The sequence below is a fragment of the Mustela nivalis genome, assembly GCF_964662115.1.
Source record: "Mustela nivalis genome assembly, chromosome: 7".
NCBI classification, from domain to species: Eukaryota; Metazoa; Chordata; class Mammalia; order Carnivora; family Mustelidae; genus Mustela; species Mustela nivalis.
The window spans coordinates 122,262,346-122,284,423 of NC_139026.1; the positions used below are offsets into that span (position 1 = coordinate 122,262,346).

Consider the following 22,078-nt stretch of genomic DNA (forward strand, 5'->3'; position numbering starts at 1 on the left):
TGTGATCCAACCATAACTATGCACTTTTCCACTATTCTCAATCCTGGATGCCCAGCTCCTGAAATCACCCCCAGCTCAATGCTTACTCCAGGTCTTCTGAAATTTTGGTCCCCAACGTGAGGTCACATAGTTTTACAGTTCAGACTGAAATGTCCCCCACCCTTGAGCGCTCAACTATCACTTCCTCTTGTACTACTCTCCCATCACTAAGTTGGTCTATAGCAGTGGTTCTCAAAGCGTGAGGATTCTTGGGGAAATCTCCAGATCCTTTCAGTGCATCCAAGAGATCAAACTATTTTCAGTATAATACTGAGAGGTCTTTGTCACTGTACTGAGATTTGCACTATTGACACAGAAGCAAAGTTAAGTAAAACTACTGGCACCTGGTACAAATCAAGGCACTAGCGACAAGTTATACTAATAGTTTTTTTTTTTTTAAAGATTTTATTTATTTATTTGACAGAGAGAGATCACAAGTAGGCAGAGAGGCAGGCAGAGAGAGGAGGAAGCAGGCTCCCTGCTGAGCAGAGAGCCCGATGTGGGACTCGATCCCAGGACCTTGAGATCATGACCCGAGCCGAAGGCAGCGGCTTAACCCACTGAGCCACCCGGGTGCCCCCAAGTTATACTAATAGTTAATTGTATTCTTCAGTGCTATGTTGGCAGAAAAGAAAAGTCACGCTTAATGTTTTTGATGAAGCAGTAAAAATCATTAATTAAATCCTGACCCTTGAACACACATTGTTTAATACTGTGTGTGAAGAAATCAGAAGTATACATAAAGCACCACTGCTGCTTATCAAAGCACAATGGCGATCTCAAGGTAAATGATTACTTTTGCCATTCTAACTGGTATATGGGACTGGGTTCTGAGCTGATCTAGTGGCTTTCTTCCTGAAACACTATTTTCACTTAAAAAATTGCAAACTATACTTACTCAAATTTGAGTATCCAATAGACATTCTCTTTAAAAAGGATAAAGTGTGCATCCCTCAGTTTGTTTTGTGAGATTAAGAGTCACTTATGGTGATTCACAGACCTGTACCCCTGGGGATAAAAATATATGTTTATAAAAAATAAAAAATTTAAAAAAAAAAAGGATAAAGTGTGGGGCGCCTGGGTGGCTCAGTAGGTTAAAGCCTCTGCTTTCGGCTCGGGTCATGATCCCAGGGTCCTGGGATCGAGCCCCACATCAGGCTCTCTGCTCAGCGGGGAGCCTGCTTCCTCCTCTCTCTCTGCCTGCCTCTCTGCCTACTTGTGATCTCTGTCAAATAAATAAATAAAATATTTTAAAAAAAAAAAAAAGGATAAAGTGGGACACCTGGATGGCTCAGTGGGTTAAGCCTCTGCTTTCAGCTCAGGTCATGATCTCAGGGTCCTGGGATAATGCCCCACATCAGGCTCTCTGCTCAGCGGGGAGCCTATTTCCCCCTCTCTCTGTCTGCTTGTGATCTCTTTCTCTGTGTCAAATAAATAAATAAATGAATAAAAATAAAATGGATAAAGTAAGCCTGTCACTTCAAAGAAAAACACTCATAGTATTTGTTGCCAGTGACAAAATTCAAGATTTTAAGCAAAATCTGGAATTTTAAGAAACCTGCCTCTGTGTGCTTATTTTCCCAATGCTCTAAGACTTGATGAGATTGATGATGATATTCATAGGATTTTTTAATATTGTGTAACTAAAAGTCTCAACATTTGCAAGATCTGTGTAACTCTGTGAACTAATTTTCCATATAGTCAATTCATTGTGTTACAAAAATCACGCATGGGTCAAAAAAATTCCATTTAAAGTACGAAACAGACTGAAGATGGATTTTCCTGTAGGAATACAAAAAGTTCATTGATAAGGTTTCAGTTTCAGCACTGAAGCTAGCTTTTAGGAGACCCACTTTTTGAGTTCTGATGTGGTATTTTCTTAATTTTATTATTTTCTTGATTAACTGTGGACTCAAACCTTTAAAAACTTTAAAAACTACCGATCCTCTTTCCCATTTCTATTTGCTTTTGATCATGAAGATGGGAGGGGGAAATCAAGTAAGTGCTGTTCTTTCCCTTCCTGCAATGTTCTACTCAAGCTTGACCAGATGTTCTTAATGGACCAAATCAAAGATGGACTTCCAGTGCCATTCAAAACAAAATAAGCTGAACACAGCCTATGGCTCCTCCTGATTACCATTAAAATCTCTGCACCAAATACAAAAGGCAACCACCTGAGGACTCTGAAAACTACACAGTTAGAGACAATGAAACCTGAACCAACAGAGGCTGAATCGCTTATTCAGAGGCTGAATAAATAACACTTACGCCAGGACAAATCCCTCACTCCTATCCAGAAGACCTAGAAAAGGGGTCCCAGTGTACAAAACAGTACAGACTAAGTCTCAGTATTTCTTCTCTTTTTCTCATGTTTCTTCTAACTCAGCCTCAGGTCTGCATGCTCATCATGATAAAGGGAAGTAGAAATGGGTAACCTGAACAGACTCATTAAAGAAATTTAATGAGTGGTTAAAAACCTTCCAACAACTCCAGGATCAAATAACGCACTGGAAAATTCTATCAAACTTATTACGGACCTAATTGTGTCCCTCCAAAATTTGTAACTTGAAGCCCTGATCCCCCAATACCTCGGAATGTGACTCTTTGGAGACAAGGCCTTTAAAGAAGTGAAGGCCATTCAGGTGTTCCCCAATCCCACATGAATGGTATCTTTCTAAGTAGAGGAGATGAGGCTGCCTGAAGAGACACTATGGATGATCACATACAAATAAGATGTGAAGAGGCAGCAAGAGGGCAGCCATCTGCAAATTAAGAAGTGAAGCCTTAAAGAAACCCAACCCTACTGGCACCTTGATCTTGACTTCTTGCCTCCAGAACGAAGAAAAAAAATTATTGTTTAAACCAACAATTGTATGGTATTTTGTCATGGTATCTCTAGCAAACTAGTACACAAATATTTAATAACAACAACAACAACAATAAACATCAATTCTACACATCTACACAATCTCATCCAAAAAAATCTTAAATCTAAAATCTCATCCAAGAAGAAGGAACAAAACTCATTTTGTGAAGTTAATATTACCCTAATACCCTTTTTTGAGTATAAGAAAACTACAAATATTTCTCATGAACAGAGGTGTAAAAAAAATCCTCAACAAAGTATTAGTTTGTTAATAAAGGAAAACTACATTGATATTCAAGTACAGAAACACATTTATATTCTTAGGATAAGCCCTGCTATTTATATGTTGATGGACTTACTTTCAACTTCAACTCATGGTTAAAGTTCTTATCTAACTAGAAAGAAAAGTGAGCATCCTTAACCTGATAAAAATTATCTACAGAAAAAAACTACAGCTAACATAGGCAGTCCATTCTCACCAACACTATGCAGATCATATGGTAAGTCCTAGCCAATGCAAGAACAAAGTCACACAGACCTGAAAGGAAGAAATAAACTATTTATTGACAAAATGATCATTTACATAGAAAATGCAATCTATAAAAAGCTTTTAGACTAATAAGCGAGATTACCAAGACTGTGAGTGACAAGGTTACTATGAATATATCAATTGTATTTCCATAGACAAGCAACAGACTACAAAAAATGAACCCTAAAAGGAGTACCATTGATTAGAACAACAATAAATAATGAATAAATAATGAGGTATAGAGCTAATAAAGTATGTACAGGATCTGTATGCTGCAATTTTAAATATGTAAAAGTACTAAAGAGGAATCATAGAGCTAAAGAATACAATAACTGAACTGAAAATTTCAATAAAGTAGCTCAATACCAGACAAGTACCAGAAAGGTACTTTCTGACAAGTGCCAGAAAGGACTGGTAGCTTGAATACAGATCAGTGGAAATCATCAAAACAAAGGAACAAAAAGAAAAAAATTAAAAAGAGCAAAGAAAGCTTAAGAGACCATTAAGAAGACTAACTGATATGCATTATGGGAGTCCCAAAAGGAGGAAATAAAGGGGCAGAAAGCTTACTCAAAGAAATAATGGCTGAGAATTTCCCATACGTGAAGAAATAGATATCCAGATCCAGGACACCTAACAAATACCAATAAGATAAACCTCAAGAAGCCCCTACCACAACGCATTATTATCAAACTGTCAAAATTTAAAGATAAAGGTGGAATTTTGAAAGCAAGAAGAGAAAGGTGACTTGTGACACTCCCTCGCCAAAAAGACTATCAGGGGATTTTTCAACAGAAAACTTGCAGGCTAAAAACAAGTGGGTAATATATTCAAAGGACTGAAAAAAAAAAAATGCCAACTAAGAATAACTTTCAAAAATGAGAGGGAGATAAAGGCTTCCTGAGTCAAACAAATGCTTAGAGAATTCACCACATGCCTTACCAAAAAAATGCTAAACAGAATTTAAGTTGAAATAAAAGACTCTTAACAGAAACCTAAGGGATTAAGTATAAAACACATTAGTTAAGGTAAATATATAGACAAAAATAGAATACTACAGTAATATAAAAATGGTAGACAAATTACTCCTACTTCTATAAAAGCTAAACGCAGAAGTATTAGAAACAAAAACTAAATTTTGTTAACGACTTTATTTATCAAAGTAATCGTGACATTATGAACACAGCATGTGGGATTAGGATCAAGATGGCAGAAGAGGGGAATCCTGAGCTTACCTCATTCAACAACACACCAAGTCTGCAATTACATATAGGCAAATCTCTCAAAGAATAACCTAAAGACTACCAGAACAACTCTTCCATGCCAAAGATATAAAGATGGCAATGAAAAGGGTAAGGAATGGCAGACACTGTCTAGTCAGGACCATACCCCTACCATGGGATCACACAAGCAGAAGGGATTATCACGGGATTGAAGTCCTCCATGAGAAGGGAGGGGCTCAAACTCCATATAGGGCATCCTAGGGACCCACACCAAGATAAGCCACCACAATGTCTGGCTTTCAAAAAAAAAAAAAAGCGAGAGGTGGGGGACTCTTGGGTGGCTGAGTCAATTAAGTATCTGCCTTCAGCTCATGTCATGATCCTAGAGTCCTGGGATGGAGGCTTGCATTGAACTCACTGCTCATCAGGGAGTCTGCTTCTCCCTCTACCATTCCCCCCTGCTCATAATCAATCTCTCTCTCTCTCTCTCTCTCAAATAAACAAAATATTTACAAAAAAAAAAAAAATCAGTGGAGCTTAACTCTAGGAGAGAAGGGCTATATTGAACACCATGACTCCACTATTAAAGGGCCCATATATAAACTCACTTGTTCCAAGACCCAGCTGTGAGAAAACAGTTTGATAATCACCTGGACCACACATGAAGGACATTCGTTGACCAATTTTAGGGCATGTGCCAGAAGGGCATGGATCTAAAGGAATTTTATCCAGGAATGTAATTGTTGGCAGGTGCCATTTTTCTTGCTCTCCTTCTGCCTAGCTAGACGGAAATGAGTTCTGACACTTCTCATCTTCCTTGCTAGTGCCATTGGCCCTACCCCTGCATTCCACTGCAAATATGTCCTACCCAACCCACCCACTCCAGCAGGTACCCATCCAATGCCACACCTGGAAGGTGGCCTTGACAGAATGCCCCTCCCCCCACTGAAACCATCTCCTACCAAGCACACATCCCCAGCCAAAATCAGTACCCCCCACATCAGCTCCTGCTGTGTCAGACGTGCCCCCCACTTTAGTTCCTATCCAGCCGGCCGCACCCAGCAGGTGGTTTCAGCTGGGACCAGCACCCCTACAAAGTGACTCCTGTCCCCCCCTAGCCAAATGGCCTCAGAACCAGTGCTCCTCCAAAGCAGCTCCTGCCCAGGGAGAGGGAATAAAGCCTTATGGAACAGTGCACACTACAAGTGCAGATAGGACTTTTGGCTAGCTACTCTACTTGTCAACTCTACCTGCAATCATAGCCCACATGTCTCAGCCCAGCCACAACAGGAGGGTGCATGTACCTACTCAGGGGACACCCATGGAACACGTGATTCTGGGGACCAGCTGAACTGTACTTCTGGGCTCCATGGGACTCCTTCAAGAAAGGTCTTTCATTTCAAGAAATGTCTCCTGTCTCCTTCAGGAAATGTCTTCCTGATCTACCTAATATGCAGAGACAACGTATCTACCTGTCTAGCTAACACACAGAGAGCTAGGCACAATGGAGAGAGAGGAGAATTTTCCAAATGAAAGAACAAGAAAAAAAACCCAGAAAAAGAACTAAATGAAATGGAGATAAACAATGTACCTCTTGGGAATTCAAAGTAATTATCATAAAGATGCTCAACAAACTTAAGAGAAGAATGGATGAACACAAACAGAACTTCAAAAAGAAAATATTTAAAAGCAGTCAGAGCTAAAGAAAACAAATGGAGGGTATTATGCTAAATGAAATAAGTCAATCAGAGAAAAATAATTATCATAGGATTTTACTCATATGTGGCACATAAGGAATGGTGCAGAGGACAAAAGGGGAAAGGAGGGAAAACTGAACGGGAAGAAATCTGAGAGGGAGAAAAACTATTGGACACTCTTGACTCTAGGAAACAAACTCTAGGTTCTAGAAAGGGAGGTGGGTGGGGGAATGGGGTAACTGGGTGATAGGCATTAAGGACGGCACATGATGTGATGAGCACTGGATGTTATACACAACTAATGAATCATTGAACATTATATCAAAATTAGTGACATACTCTATGTTGGCTAATTGAATTTCAGTCAAAGAGAGGGTACCAGGTGGTGGGTATTATAGAGGGCACAGATTGCATGGAGCACTGGGTGTGGTGAAAAAATGATACTGTTATGCTGAAAATAAATAAATGGAAAAAAAAAGAGAGAGGATATGACAACAAATGAAAAATCTACTAGAAGGAATAAACAGCATATTCAAGGATACAGAAGAAATGAACAGTGATCTGGAAGAGAAGGTAGTGGAAAAGTTACAAGATGAACATCAAAAAGTAAAACAAATTTTTAAAAATGAGGCTAGTTTAAGGAACCTCTGGGACAACATCAAGGAGATTATCTTTCTCATTATATGGTTCCAGAAAGAGAAGAGGAAGGGGCAGAAAGCTTGTTTAAAGAAATAATAGCTGAGATCTTCCCTAACCTGGTGAAGGAAACAGACATCCAGGTCCAAGAATTGAAGAGCCCCAAACAAGATGAACCTGAAGATGTTCATACCAGGACACATAAAAGTTATAATGTCAAGAGTGAAAGATAAAGGAGAATCTTAAAGGCAGCAACAACAACAACAAAAGCAACTAGTTATGTACAAAGGAACACCCCTAAGACCATGAGCAGATTTTTCAGCTGAAACTTTATATGCCAGAAGGGAGTACAGCGAAGTATAATCTACATGCTAAAAGGGAAGAAAAAAAAAAACTATAACCAAGAATACTCTACCTTGTAAAATATATCATTCAGAAGTGAAAGAAAAGGAGTTTCCCAGAGAAGCTGAAGCTAAAGGAGTTCATCATCACTGAAGTGGCCTTATAAGAAATGTTAAAGTACTTCTTGAAGCAGAAAAGAGGTCATAAACAAGCTTAAAACTGTGAAAGGAAAAATCTCATTGATAAAAGCAAACATAAAGGTAGTGTATTGACTATTTATAAAACTATTATGAAAATTTAAGGACAAATAGCAAAATCAACTAGATCTATAGCAATTATTTAAGGCATACACAAATTAAAAACTTAATATATGGCATAAATTACATAAAATGCGGGGGATATTAATGTAGTACTCGTAGAATGTGTTAGACCCTATACAACTGACAACTTAAAATAGACTGTTTTGCACAGGATATTTTATATAAACTTCGTGGTGACCACAAACCAAAAACTTTTAATAGATACATAAATAACAAAGAGAAAGAAATCCAAGCATAACAATAAAGTCATCAAAGCACAAGGGAAGAAAGCAACAGAAGAACTATTAAAAACACCATATACGAAAAATAAACTCAAAACGGATTACAGACCTAAATGTGAAATCTAAAACCATAAAATTTCTAGAAGAAAATACAGGCAATAATTTCTCTGACATTGACCACAGAAACATTTTTCTAGATATGTCTCCTCTGGCAAAGGGGAAAAAAGCAAAACTAAACCATTGCGACTATATAAACATAAGAAGTTTTTACACAGCAATGGAAACAACAAAACAATATGGCAAGTAAAAGTAGATATTCACAAATGATACATCTCATAAGGGGTTCGTATCCAAAATATATAAAAGAACAACTCAACACCAAAAAACCAAATAGTCCAATTTAAAAATGGGCAAAAGATCTAAATGGACTTTTTTCCAAAGAAGTCATACAAATGGCCAACAGACACATGAAAAGATGTTCTACAACACTCATCATCAGCATAATGCAAATTAAAACCACATTGAGGTATCACTTTATACCTGTCAGAATGGCTAAAAATCAAAAAGACAAGAAATGACAAGCATTGGCAAGGATGTAGACAAAAAAGAACCCTGGTACACTGTTAGCAGGACTGCAAATTGATGTAGTCACTGTAGAAAACAGTATGAACAGTTCTCCAAAAATAGAAAATACAGTTACCACATGACCCAGTAATTCAACTACCAGGTATTTACCCAAAGAATACAGAAATGCTAACTCAAAAAGATATATGCACCCCTATGTTACTCTAGCACTATTTATAACAAGATATGGAAACAACCCAAGTGTCCATTCACAGGTTAACAGAAAATGACGGGTATATAGACACAATGGAATATTACTCAGCCATAACAAGGAGATCTTGCCATTAACAACAACATGGATGGATTTAGAAGATATGATAAGTGAAATCAATTAGTCAGAAAAATACCATATGATTTCATTCATATGTGAAATTTAAGAAAACAAGCAAACAAAAATTAAAAAACAAAATGTCTGTTTTTTAAATTTTATTTATTTGAGAGAGAGTGAAAGCAAGCACACGAAAGAGAGCGAGAAAGACAGAACAAGCAGGGAGAGATGCAAAGGGAGAGGGAGAAGCAGACACCCACCCCAACCCATACCCCCACTGAGCAGGGAGCCTGAGGTGGAGCTCGATTCCAGGACTCTGGGATCACAACCTGAACCGAAGGCAGATGCTTAACCAACTGAGTCATTCTATGTACCCCAAAACAGACTCTTAAATACATAGAACAAACTGGTTGTTGCCAAAGAGGAGAGTGAGGGACTAGGTGAAATAGATAAAGAGAATTAAAGGTGCACCTATCATGACAAGCACTGAGAAGTATAGAGAATTACTGAACAAATATAACATCATATGTTAGTTATATTTTTTAAAAAACTAAAGTACTACCAAAAAAATCCCATAAATCAACAAAATAAAAGTACATAGCTACCAATGATTACTTTAAATATAAATTGTCTAAATGCCCCAATCAAAAAACATATGGTAACAATAGATTAAAAAAAATAAGACTCTATATGCTGCCTCCAAGAGACTCACTTCAAACCTAAAGATACATATAGACTGAAACTGAAGGGATGGAAAAAGATATTCCATGCAAATGAAAAGTTAAAAAAACAACCTGGGGTAACAATACTTACTAGATGAAATAGACTTGAAACAAAGACGGTCACAAGAGACAAAGAAAGGCATTGCATAACAAAATCAATCCAACAAAAGGACATAACAATAATAAATACCTATGCACCTAACATAGAAGCATTTGAATAGATCAAGTAAATAGTAACAGACATAAAAGAAATTGACAGTAATACATTAAGAGTGCAACTTTAACACTCCACTTATGGCATTGGTACATTATCTAGACAGGAAATCAATAAGGAAATAAATGGTGGATTTAAATGACACATTAGACCAGATGGGCTGAACAGACATATATGGAAAAATTCATTGAACTGCAAAATACACCTTCTCTTCAAGTGCACATGGAACATTCTCCAGGATACATTACAAGTTGGGCTACAAAACAAGTATCAATAAATTTAAAAGGACTAAATTTATATCAAACATCTTTTCTTATTTTTATTTTTTCAGCGTAACAGTATTCATTATTTTTGCATCACACCCAGTGCTCCATGCAATCCGTGCCCTCTCCAATGGGTATTGAACCCACCACCTGGTTCCCCCAACCTCCCCGCTCCTTCAAAACCCTTAGATTGTTTTTCAGAGTCCATAGTCTCTCATGGTGCACCTCCCCTTCCAATTTCCCTCAACTCCCTTCTCCTCTCCATCTCCCCTTGTCCTCCATGCTATTTGTTATGTTCTACAAATAAGTGAAACCATATGATAATTGACTCTCTCTGCTTGACTTATTTCAATCAGCATAATCTCTTCCAGTCCTATCCATGCTGATAAAAAAGTTGGGTATTCGTCCTTTCTGATGGAGGCATAATACTCCATAGTGTGTATGGACCACATCTTCCTTATCCATTAGTCTATTGAAGGGCATCTTGGTTCTTTCCACAGTTTGGTGACCGTGGCCATTGCTGCTATAAACATTGGGGTACAGATGGCCCTTATTTTCACTACATCTGTATCTTTGGGGTAAATACTCACTAGTGCAATGGCAGGGTCATAGGGAAGTTCTATTTTTAATTTCTTGAGGAATCTCCACACTGTTCTCCAAAGAAGGTGCACCAACTTGCATTCCCACCAACAGTATAAGAGGGTTCCCCTTTCTCCACATCCCCTCCAACACATGTTTCCTATCTTGCTAATTTTGGCCATTCTAACTGGTATAAGGTGGTATCTCAATGTGTTTTTAATTTAAATCTCCCTGATGGCTAGTGATGATGAACATTTTTTTGTGTGTCTGATAGCCATTTGTACGTCTTCAAACATCTTTTCTGACCACAAAAGATATGAAACTAGAAATTACAAGGAAAAAACTCAAAAAATTACAAACACATAGAGGCTAAACAACATGCTACGAATCCAATAGGGAAATCAAAAAATACCTTGAGACAAATGAAAATAGAAACGCTGTGTTCAAAAATCTGAGACATGGCAAAGGCAGTTCTAAGGGGATGTTTATAGTGATGCAGGCCTATGTCAAAACATAACAAAAACCTCAAACAATCTAAATTTACATCTACAGCAACTAGACAAAGAAGAACAAAGCCCAAATTTAGAAGATGGGAGAAAATAAAGATCAGAGGAGCAATAAATAATATAGAGATTAAAATTACTATAGAAAAGATCAATCTAAGAATGGGTTTCTGAAAAGATAAAACTGATAAACCTTTAACCAAGACATCAAGGAAAAAAAAGAACTCACACTGATAAATGAAAAAGAAGTTACAATTAACATCATAGAAGTACAAGGGATAAGACAGGACTACCAACAATTATATACCAACAAATTGTAAAACCTAGGAGAAACAGATGAATTCCTAAAAACATATAAACTTCCAGGACTGAATCAGGAAGAAATGCAAATTCTGAATGCACTATTAGCAACAAAACTGAATCAATAATCAAAAATTCCCAAAATTCCAGGAGCAGACAATTTCACAGGTGAATTTTAGTGAACATTTAAAGTAAAGTTAATACCTATCCTTCTCAAACTATTCACACAAATTAGAGCAATGTTTCCAAATTCATTCCACAAAGCCAGCATTACTCTGTTATCAAAGCCAAAAACACTACAAAAAAATTATAGGTTAATATTCCTGATGAGCAGCGATGTAAAAATCTTCAACCAAATATTAACAAAACCCAGTTCAAAACTTTATTAGAAGAACCATTCACCACAAACAATTGGCATTTATTCCAGGAATGATCCAACATCCACAGAAACCAGCATGATAATTTATGATAAAGAATCTCAACAAAGTGAGTACAGAAGGAACATACCTCAACATAACAAAAACCATATATGAAAAACCACAGGTAACATCAGGTAAGCTGAAAACTCATCCTTACAATCAGGAACAAGACAAGATTATGTCTATTCCCATCACTTTAATTCAACATAGTACTGGAAGTCCTCACCAGAGAAATTAGACAAGAAAGAAAAGGCATCCAGATTGGAAAGGAAGAAGTAAAATGGTCTCTATGTGCAAATGATAGGACAATATATATAGGAAATGCTAATATACAAAATTTATATATATAGACATCTGTTCCACTTCTATACACTGATAATCAATTACCAGAAAGAGAAATTAAGAAAACAATCCCACTGACAATTGCATCAAAAATAATAAAACATTGGGACACCTGGGTGGCTCAGTGGGTTAAAGCCTCTGCCTTCGGCTCAGGTCATGATCCCAGGGTTCTGGGATTAAGCCCTGCATCGGGCTCTCTGCTCAGCGGTGAGCCTGCTTCTCCCCATCTCTCTCTGCCTGCCTCTCTGACTACTTGTGATCTCTGTCAAATAAATAAATAAAATCTTTTTTAAAAAAGTAATAATAATAAAATACCTAAGAATAAATTTAACCAAGAAGATGAAACATCTGTACTATGAAAATTATAAAGCACTAATGAAATAAGTTGAAGACACAAATGTTAAGATATACCATGCTCATGGATTGGAAGAATTAGTATTGTTAAAATATCCATACTACCCAAAGCAATTTACACGTTCAGTGTAATCCCTATCAAAATGCCAACAGCAAGAATATGCTATAGGGAAAAAACAGTCTCTTCAATAGTGTTGGAAAAAGTGAACGGATACATGAAGAATGAAACTGGACCACTTCCTTACACCACATAAAAAAATAAACTCTAAATGGATTAAAAACTCTAAGTGCAAGACACCTGAAACTAAAAAACCCCTAAAAGAAAACATAAGCAGTAAACTCTTAAACGTCGGTCTGAGCAGAATTTTTGTGTAAGTCTCCTCGGGCAAAAGCAAAAAAAGCAGAAATAAAAAATTGAGATTGCATCAAACTGAAGCCTTTTGCACAGTGAAGGAAACCATTAACAAATAAAGAGGCAACCTACTGAATGAAAGCAGATATTTGCAAAGGACATATTCAATAATAGGTTAATAGCCAAAACATACAAAGAACTCGCAGAACACCAAAAGCCAATTGGATTTTAAAATGGGCAGAGGACAGCAAAGAAAACAATCAACAAAACTAAAATAAAGCCTGTAGAATGGGAGAACATATTCACAAATGACAGGTAAAGGGCTAGTATCCAAAAATATATAAAGAACTTACCAAACTCAATACCCAAAAAACTAAGAAAATCCAGTGAAGAAATAGGCAGAAGACATGAACAGACACTTCCCCAAGGAAGACATACAAATTGCTGACACATGAAAAAACACTCAAATCACTCAGCATCAGGGAAATCCAAATCAGAACTACAAGGAGATACCACTTCCTACCAGTCAGAAGGGCTAAAATTCACCACTCAGAAAACAACAAATGTTGGCAAGGATGTGGAGAAAGGGAAATCCTCTTACACTTCTGGGGGGAATGCAAGGTGGTACAGCCACTCTGGAAAACAGTATGGAGGTTCCTTAAGATGTTAAAAAAAGAGCTACCCTACCACCCAGCAATTACACTTACTAGAGATTTATCCAAAGGATACAAAAACAGTGATCCAAAGGGGCACACGCATCCCAGTGTTTATAGCAGCAAAGTCCACAATAGCCAAATTACAGAAATAGCCCAGATGTCCACTGACCAATGAACGAATAAAGATGTGGTGTATATATGTATGCAATGGAATTTTACTCAGCCATCAAAAATAATGAAATCTTGCCATTTGCAACATTGTGGATGGAACAAGAGGGTATTATGCTAAGCAAAAGAGTCAGAAAGACTGACCATGAAAAGGTTGGAAGACGGACCAGACAAAGGCATACCACGTGATTTCACTCATGAGGAATTTAAAAGACAAAGCAGATGAACAAAGAGCAAGGGAAGGAAAAATAAAATAAGACAAAAACAGAGGGAGGCAAATCCCAAGAGACTAGGAACTACAGGAAACAAACTGAGGGTTGCTGGAAGGGAGGTCGGTGGGAGAATGGAGTAATTGGGAAGATGGGCATTAAGGAGGGCACTTGACATAATGAACCCTGAGTGTTAAATGCAACTGATCGATCACCACATTCTACCCCTGAAACTAATAATATGCTATATGTTAACTAAATTGAATTTAAATTTTTTAGAAAAAATGGGCAGAGGACCTGACTAGACACTTTTCCAGGGGCACACAGAAGGCCAACACACACACAAAAAGATGCTCAACATCACTAATCATCAGGGACATGTAATCCAAAAGCACCATGAATTATCACCTCACACATGTTAGGACAGCTATTATCCAAAACCTAGAAGATACCACGTGTTGGCAAGGATGTGGAGAAGAGGTAGGTCCCTCAAACAGTGTTGGTGCGAATGTAAACTGATACAGCAGCTATGGAAAAACAGTATGGACCTTCCTTAAAAAACTAAAAATAGAACTACCAAATGATCCAGCAATCCCACTTCTGGGTAGAAACCCAAACTGGATGATATCAGTACCTTGAAGGCTTAGTTGCAGTCCCATGTTCAGTGAAGCATTTTTCACAATAGCCAAGACAGGGAAACAACCTACATGTTCACTGACAGATGAAGGGATAAAGAAACTGCGGTATATATATGCACAAAGATTACTTAGCCTTCATAAAGGAGATCCTGCCATTTCCAACAATGGATGAAGGATGGACCTTGAGTGCATTATATAACATGAAATAAGTTAGAGTAAGACAATTACCATATGAGTTTTTTTTAAGATTTTATTTATTTGACAGAGTGAGAGATCACAAGTAGGCAGAGAGGCAGGCAGAGAGAGAGAGGGGGAAGCAGGCTCCCTACTGAGCAGAGAGCCCCATGCAGGGCTCCATCCCAGGACCCTGGGATCATGACTTGAGCCGAAGGCAGAGGCTTAACCCAATGAGCCACCCAGGTGCCCCATGAGCTCATTTTTTAAAATTTCTTATTTTTTTATTATGTTACATTAATCACCATACAGTACAGCATTAGTTTCTGATGTAATATTCCGTGATTCATTGTTAGTGTATAACACCCAGCACTCCGTGCAACACATGCCCTCCTTAATATCCACCCAAAGATACAGATGTAGTGAAAAGAAGGGCCACATGAGTCCAATGTTCACAGCAGAAATGTCCACAATAGCCAAACTGTGGAAAGAGTGGAGATGCCCTTCAATAGACAAATGCATAAAGAAGACGTGGTCCATATACACAATGAAATATGACTCAGCCATCAGAAGGGATGAATACCCAACTTTTGTATATGAGCTCATTTATATGTAGAATCTAAGAACAAACCAAGTATACACACACACACACACACACACACACGCACACACACGGAAATACTACCACACACCTATTAGAAAGTCTATTTTTTCTGACCATAACAAGTGCTGATGAGGATGCAGAACTGGAGCTTACATACATTGCTAATGCAAATGCAAAACATTACTTCAATTCCCAGAACAGTTGTACAGGTTCTTAGGAGTTAGACATACACCTATTATATGACCCAGCAAACCCGTCCTAGGTATTTAGAGAAGACACACTGAAATTTATGTGCATACAAAAACCTGTACATGTGTCTTTAGGGAAGGTCTAGTAGCCTAAATTCATAAACTTAAATCTCTCTCAGCTGGTGACTGGGTAAATCAAACCATGGTACATCCCTACAATGGAATATCCCACAAATAAAAATAAAGTGAACTACCAATAAACACAAATAAATTTCAAATGTATTATCCTAAGTAAAAGCATCCAAACTAAAAAAAAAAAAAAGCAACATACTATATGATTCCATTCATAAGACACTCTGGAAAATGCACTACTAGTGTTGGAGAACATATCAGTGGTCCCCCTGAGAAGGCAAAAAGGGGAGAAGGGAGGTTCTTACAGTGATGGTATTTTTCCACACTGTGGTTGTAGTTGTGATTATACAACAATGTGCATTCATCAAAACTCTTAACAGCATATGTAAGAGAGTGATTTTTACTGTATATGGATTTTTATTATTAATGTAGAAAATGAGACAGAAAGAAGAGGCTTCTTCTGCTTCCTTAGACATAAGCTATCTCTGGATTGGAGACAGGATTCATTTAACAACCATGTAAGACCCATTTTTAAAAATGCACCAAATATAAACAGTCAGCAAAATAGACATCCCTGTCCTTGGGTGGTTCAGTCAACTTGAGTAGACAGTATCTGAAGAGTAGGAAAACAGAGACCAAGTGGTGTGAATACCATGGCTGCCATCCTTAAATACAACAGAACCCTGCCCCTCCACTGTTCTACTCCCTTCATCTGAAGCTTTTTATGTATTAAACCGTCCACAGCAAACTTCATCAAAGAGTTGTCTACCCTCATTCATGCTCACCACCCAACTCCCTCAATATTATGGAAACTGTCCTCATTTAAGTCACCAAAGAGAGGTTACTCCTCAGTCATCATTTTACTTGACTTCTCAACAGCTTTTGACTCTGATAATCACTCATCCTTCGAGAAACACTGTGTACCCTAGACTCTCCTACCTCTCTTAATTTTCCTTCTCAAGCAATATTAGCATTCCACAAGGCTCAGTCCTACCCGGGGGCCTAAGCTCTGCTCTCCCTATGTGCTCTCTCTTGAAAATCTCATTCACTTCCAGTCTCAACTGACATCCAATTATTGTTAAGTCCCAAAGGTCTACCTTCCACTTAGAGCTCTTCTCAAAGCTCCAAACTTAGAGATGCAACCACTATTCAAGATCTCACTTGGCACCAAATGCTCAGATGACTCAAAAACACCTCAACTCTATGTTCAGCATCTGACATACAAATTCCTCTCGCAAACCTTTCCTATTCACATTTCTCAGTGTCGGTCCTGTCATGAAGTTCACATGACAGAAAGCTAGAAGTTATCGTTAACCATCCTCCACCTCCGTTGCAACCAAACCATCAAGAATACCTACTTATTTCCTAAATAACTTCCAAATTTTTCCACTTTATCCCTACTGCCTCTACCTAGTCCATCAACTATCTTGTAGCTTTGTAATTACTACCTGTTCACGTCACTATGATTCCTTCCAACCCAGTTGGTTTTTCAAAATGCAAATTTGACCCCCATCACCACTGCCTTTCACAACATAAAAGTTTCCCATTAAAGTTAGAACATAATGCAAATCCTCATTAGGTCTGGCACCACTTCCAGTTCTTGTCCCATCTTTCTCACTCCCTTTTCTCCATCCGAGTAGCTTTCTTTCATTCCCTCAAAGGCACTATGCACTCTGCCACCACAGGGACTTTGCACAGACTGTCTTTCTTTGGACTGCACTCATCTCTCCTTGATCCCAGGGGTAGCTAGGACACCTCTTCACCCATCAGCTCTTAAATCAGTATCAGTTCAACAGAGAAGGCTTTCTTTACTCTGAAGTCCAGGTCAGATTCCCCAATTTCTTTTTCTTGGAGCATAGGTTTCCATTTAAAATTAACCAATAATTAGCAGGATGTTCTGATTCTGTCCATCAACACTAGGACTATAAGTTTCAGGAGACCAGGGACTTTGTATTTTTGCCATTGCTACTGCTCCCCTATCTGCCAAGAGTTGAATTTCCTCAATTAGTTAAGCTTCACTATTCCAGTCCATAAAAAGAAGAGAATAACACCTTCTTGCTGGTGGTGGAAGGTTTTCAACATTGAAAAACTAGCATCTAATACAGTAGCTGCTGTATAGTGGACACACAATATAGGCTAAAGATTAGACACTTGCAGTCCTACCGAATGAGGTATGTATAATATCCTACATGTCCACACTCTTTGGAATAACATACTGGAAACCTATTAACAGAGGACTTGATTAAATATATTGCGACATATGCACACAACAGAACACACTACACACTAAACAGCCTGTAAGGCAACTTTATCCGTATTGATGTAGAAAAATCTTCAAGATCTACTTGTGAATAAAAGCAACATATAGCCAAGTGTGCATAGTGGGCTGCCATTTGTGTCAAAGACTACAGTAAATAATATAACTTTGAATTATCTTTTGGGTGAAAATGCTCTAACATTTATAAGAAACAAGTAACAGTAGCTACTGGTTGGAAGAGGAGGAGGGAGAGAAACCTCACTACCATTTTTTTTTTTTGTATTTATAGTAAGATTTTATTTAATAAATTATTTTAGGCAAGGTGAAAGTGACTGTGACTATTTAGACTTTTAATAGGTAAATGAGCTAGTAATTTTTAAATTAATTTTTTATCAAAGTAAGCCGTGCATTTAGTATGTTTATGAAGCTTAATAATGTTGTAAGACTTATAATGAAAACTAGCAGACCTTTACTTTGACCTCTTATTCTTTAAGTCCTGCTTCCAAGGGCAATGACTTTCCGTTCTTTTAGACATTTCTCTTGGTATTGCCACCATATTTCTAAGTAACACAATTATAATTTTAGTTCCTGATTCTTCAGTTTTAGAAATTATAAATTGAGTTTCTCTTATGAAGGGGAGCATTTAGCCCTCTTAAACCCTTTTGCCCCCAGCACACATTCCCCTCCTCCTCTTTGTCACGGGCTTTGGTGAAAAAATCAGATGATTTTCAATGGGGGCAGGAATAGTCATTCTTAAACACTATTCATTGAAAGATTATAATAACCTAGGTTAAGGAGCATGAAGGCCTAATACTACCATTGAGACCGAATGATACACGGAACATAAAGAAACAAGCTGCTCCTAGACTTCAAAGGAATGTAGCAATAGCATAAAGACAGGTGCCCACAAAAGGAAAGCAGACCTAGACACTCTCCTGGAGAGGGAACTGGCAGGTCTTATAGTCCCTCACCTAGGTGACCCCACCACTTTTTTTTTTTAATTTTTTATTTTTTATAAACATATTTTTATCCCCAGGGGTACAGGTCTGTGAATCACCAGGTTTACACACTTCACAGCACTACCATTTTAACACTTCTAGATCTGGGGACCCATGTGAGCCTCTTAACATGTGCAAACTAGTTCATCAATCCATCAAGATAGTCCTTGTCCTGGGACGCCTGGGTGGCTCAGTTGGTTGGGCGGCTGCCTTCGGCTCAGGTCATGATCCCAGCGTCCTGGGATCGAGTCCCACATCGGGCTCCTTGCTTGGCGGGGAGCCTGCTTCTCCCTCTGCCTCTGCCTGCCACTCTGTCTGCCTGTGCTTGCTCTCGCTTCTCTCTCTATGACAAATGAATAAATAAAATCTTAAAAAAAAAAAAAAAAAGATAGTCCTTGTCCTATTAGATACTTAAAAACCCCACCTCAGAATGCTCCCAACCATCTGTCACACTGCCCTAAAAACATCTCAGATGGGAGACTGGGTCTGGCTACTTCCTCTACAGTCCCAGTCCTACGATCATCCCAGCTCAAGTATAGTAAGGCCGTTTGGGAAAGGGACAGTCTTTAAAATCTCCCAGCTTTGGCATCGGTCTCAGATGGGCAGATCCCTTTTATATTTTCAGATTATCTTAACTCTTACATTCCAGCCCGCTTTGGCCACCCTGTACCTCTGAAGTCTTCATAACTAGAGTTAACGATCGTGGACGTGTTAGCTAAGACAACCATTTCCTTGAGGACTTTCTTTTCAGCCTTAGAAGAGTCCCTAGATTATGCCATCAATAAGAGTAATGATATAATAGTCATAACAGCTCTCAGGTACTGAGTACTTTGTCAGTCACTAGGTTAAAGGCTTTAACATTTTCATTTTTTTACTTTTTTTCTTTAAACAAAGTTAAGTCATATTGCATCAACTCTATGATGTAGATTGTTTCCATTTTACAGGAGAGGAAACTGAGGCTGTGTGCCAAATTTCATTCCATCTGTTCTCTCACTTTATGAGGAATCCCAAACAACTAGTCAAGCCTCAGGAATCCAGTTTATGAACAGTGTTCTTTTTTTTAACTTTTTTTTTTTTTTTTTTAACCGCAGGGTAACAGGAGGGATAATACTCTTTGGTCTGGGCTTCTGGACAAGTACACTTGACTCCTTTGGTCATAATATTCAGACAACATGTAGCTAGTCTGTTACTTTGCTGTGACACAGGGAACAGCCAATTCTTACCCTATTGTCTTCCTGGATCTCCCAGTCGCTAGAAAAAGCTGCCAGTTGCTGCCCCTGAGAACAGTTCGAAAACTGGAAAAGACTGGAAAACATCCTTCGGTTCTCTTGAGTGTCCGGAAAGATAGCATCTTGGAAATTGACTCCGTGAGGCAAGAGATTATAATTCTCATCCATCCTAATGGGGAAAAAAAGAAAAATCTCAACTCTAGACTGGACAGCCATAGGGCATACCAGCTTTCATCAAGAGTTGTAAAGACTGGCAATCTCGCCATTACACTAGTTCTCACGTGGCTCTCATTTGAGGACTTACCATTTCTAAATGTTTCTCTGCCTCACATTACAGGAGGTAAAATCCTTAAGGTTTTCCCAAAGGGGAGTTTGGGTGAAGGGTTGTGGGGGTGGAGGGGTGCATATAGGTTTGTCTACTTGTAGATCTCCCAAGTGGCCTTCTTTCTCACTGAGTGTTCCTCGTTTTTTGACCAAAGGAAAGCCAGTTCTAATGACCCAGGTTCGAATCCTGCCATTGCTACTGCTCTTCTGTCAAGAGTTGAATTTCCTCGATTAGCTAAGCTTCACTATTCCAGTCTGTAAAAAGAGAATAACACCTTCTTGCTGGTGGTGGAAGGACTGCACTAGATCAAGTAGCTGGTATAGAGTGAGTACAGTAGAGATCTTAACATTTTTATAGAGCTCAGAGTAAACTGTGTGTTGGAAAGAGAAAGAAATCCCATAGAGGAAGAGGAGGTCGAAGTTACCCTTCAGTACTAAGAAGGGATGGAGGCCTCGCCAAGGAGCCTCCACTGCCACTTTCCCCTGTGACACTGCCCAGAATCTGTTCTCATCTCACTGGGTCCCAGAATAACAGGGGAGGAATGATTTGTATGCGGCTGTTAACGCACTTCAGGGCAACACAGCCCTGTGAAATGGAAATCTGTCAGACTACCAGTTGACTCTATTTCTGCCCCTAACTTTTTGTAAATATGTCAGAGGGAAAGATGAAAGAGCTGGCTGACCACCACACAGCCACCGGACAAAGCTCTTTCATGATAAAAATCAGGGAAAAAATCATGTCTGCTCAAGTTCTCCAGCTCTTTTTTTTCTTTGGAAAAGAAAGTTTCAGTGATTAATAGTTTTATAGCTGAGGTCTCAGTGTCCTTCCTAAAGAAACACATGAAAAAGCGGAGTTAAGTTTCTTTGCATCAAGGATACTATCTCACTCCTTGCTGACTTTATTTAGAAACTATACTTCCTCAGCAATTTAAGAAAAAAAACCTTAATCTCACTAAACCACTCAAGCCAACACGAAGCACGCCACGTATTCTAAACTTAGAGGTTCTGGCTTCAATACGGGAAACATGTGTTGCCATGAGCTTATGAACGCCCCCCGGGTGCATCTTACTTTTTTTTTTTTTTCTTTCTCAGCAGGATATGAAGTCTCAAGAACTAAAAATTGAGTCTGCAGACTGGGGTCACAGTCATTCCAACTGTCCTTGCTGCCACTTCACAGACTGGGAAAACTGGAACCATTACCAGTCTCAACTGTGGATTAATTCCCTCACTAGTTTAATACGGAGTTTACATACTAGTTCAAGGCTTCGCTCAGCTGTTCTATATCACCCTGATTCAACTGGAGACAGCCAATGCATTTAGGGTTCCACCTGTTCTCCATTTCAAACTGCAAACCCATTGACTGAATTCTTATACACGTGAATTCCGTCTTGACTGCAGGCCAACTTTCATGGAACTTAACAAGATTCCAGGAGCCTCCAGTCAGAGAGCACCGCCTGCCTGTTTCACCTATACTCTTCAAAGCACTCTGAACCAGACACCCCTCCAGAAGGCCCCCACAGAAACCTTTGCTATTGTGCAAAGCCCAGAGCTGAGGTCAGATGGTGGTGGATAGTCAAACAAAGGAACAGCTGGGCTGCATTCCACACTATGCCCATCTTGGCATTTCAGCAGGTGGGGGAAAGAGGGACTATTCCTTCCACATCTAACCTGCACCAGGTGTTCTGCGT

At 38.6% G+C, this 22,078-nt stretch overlaps 1 protein-coding gene across 1 annotated transcript in view; it reads right to left on the reverse strand.

Moving 5' to 3' along the window:
• Positions 1 to 22,078, reverse strand: part of CCDC3 (coiled-coil domain containing 3) — a 123,016-nt gene that overhangs the window by 99,736 nt on the left and 1,202 nt on the right. Inside the window, exon 2 of the mRNA XM_082739573.1 lies at positions 20,061 to 20,235. Coding sequence (XP_082595699.1) covers positions 20,061 to 20,235 — 175 coding nt within the window. The remainder of the gene's footprint in view (positions 1 to 20,060; positions 20,236 to 22,078) is intronic.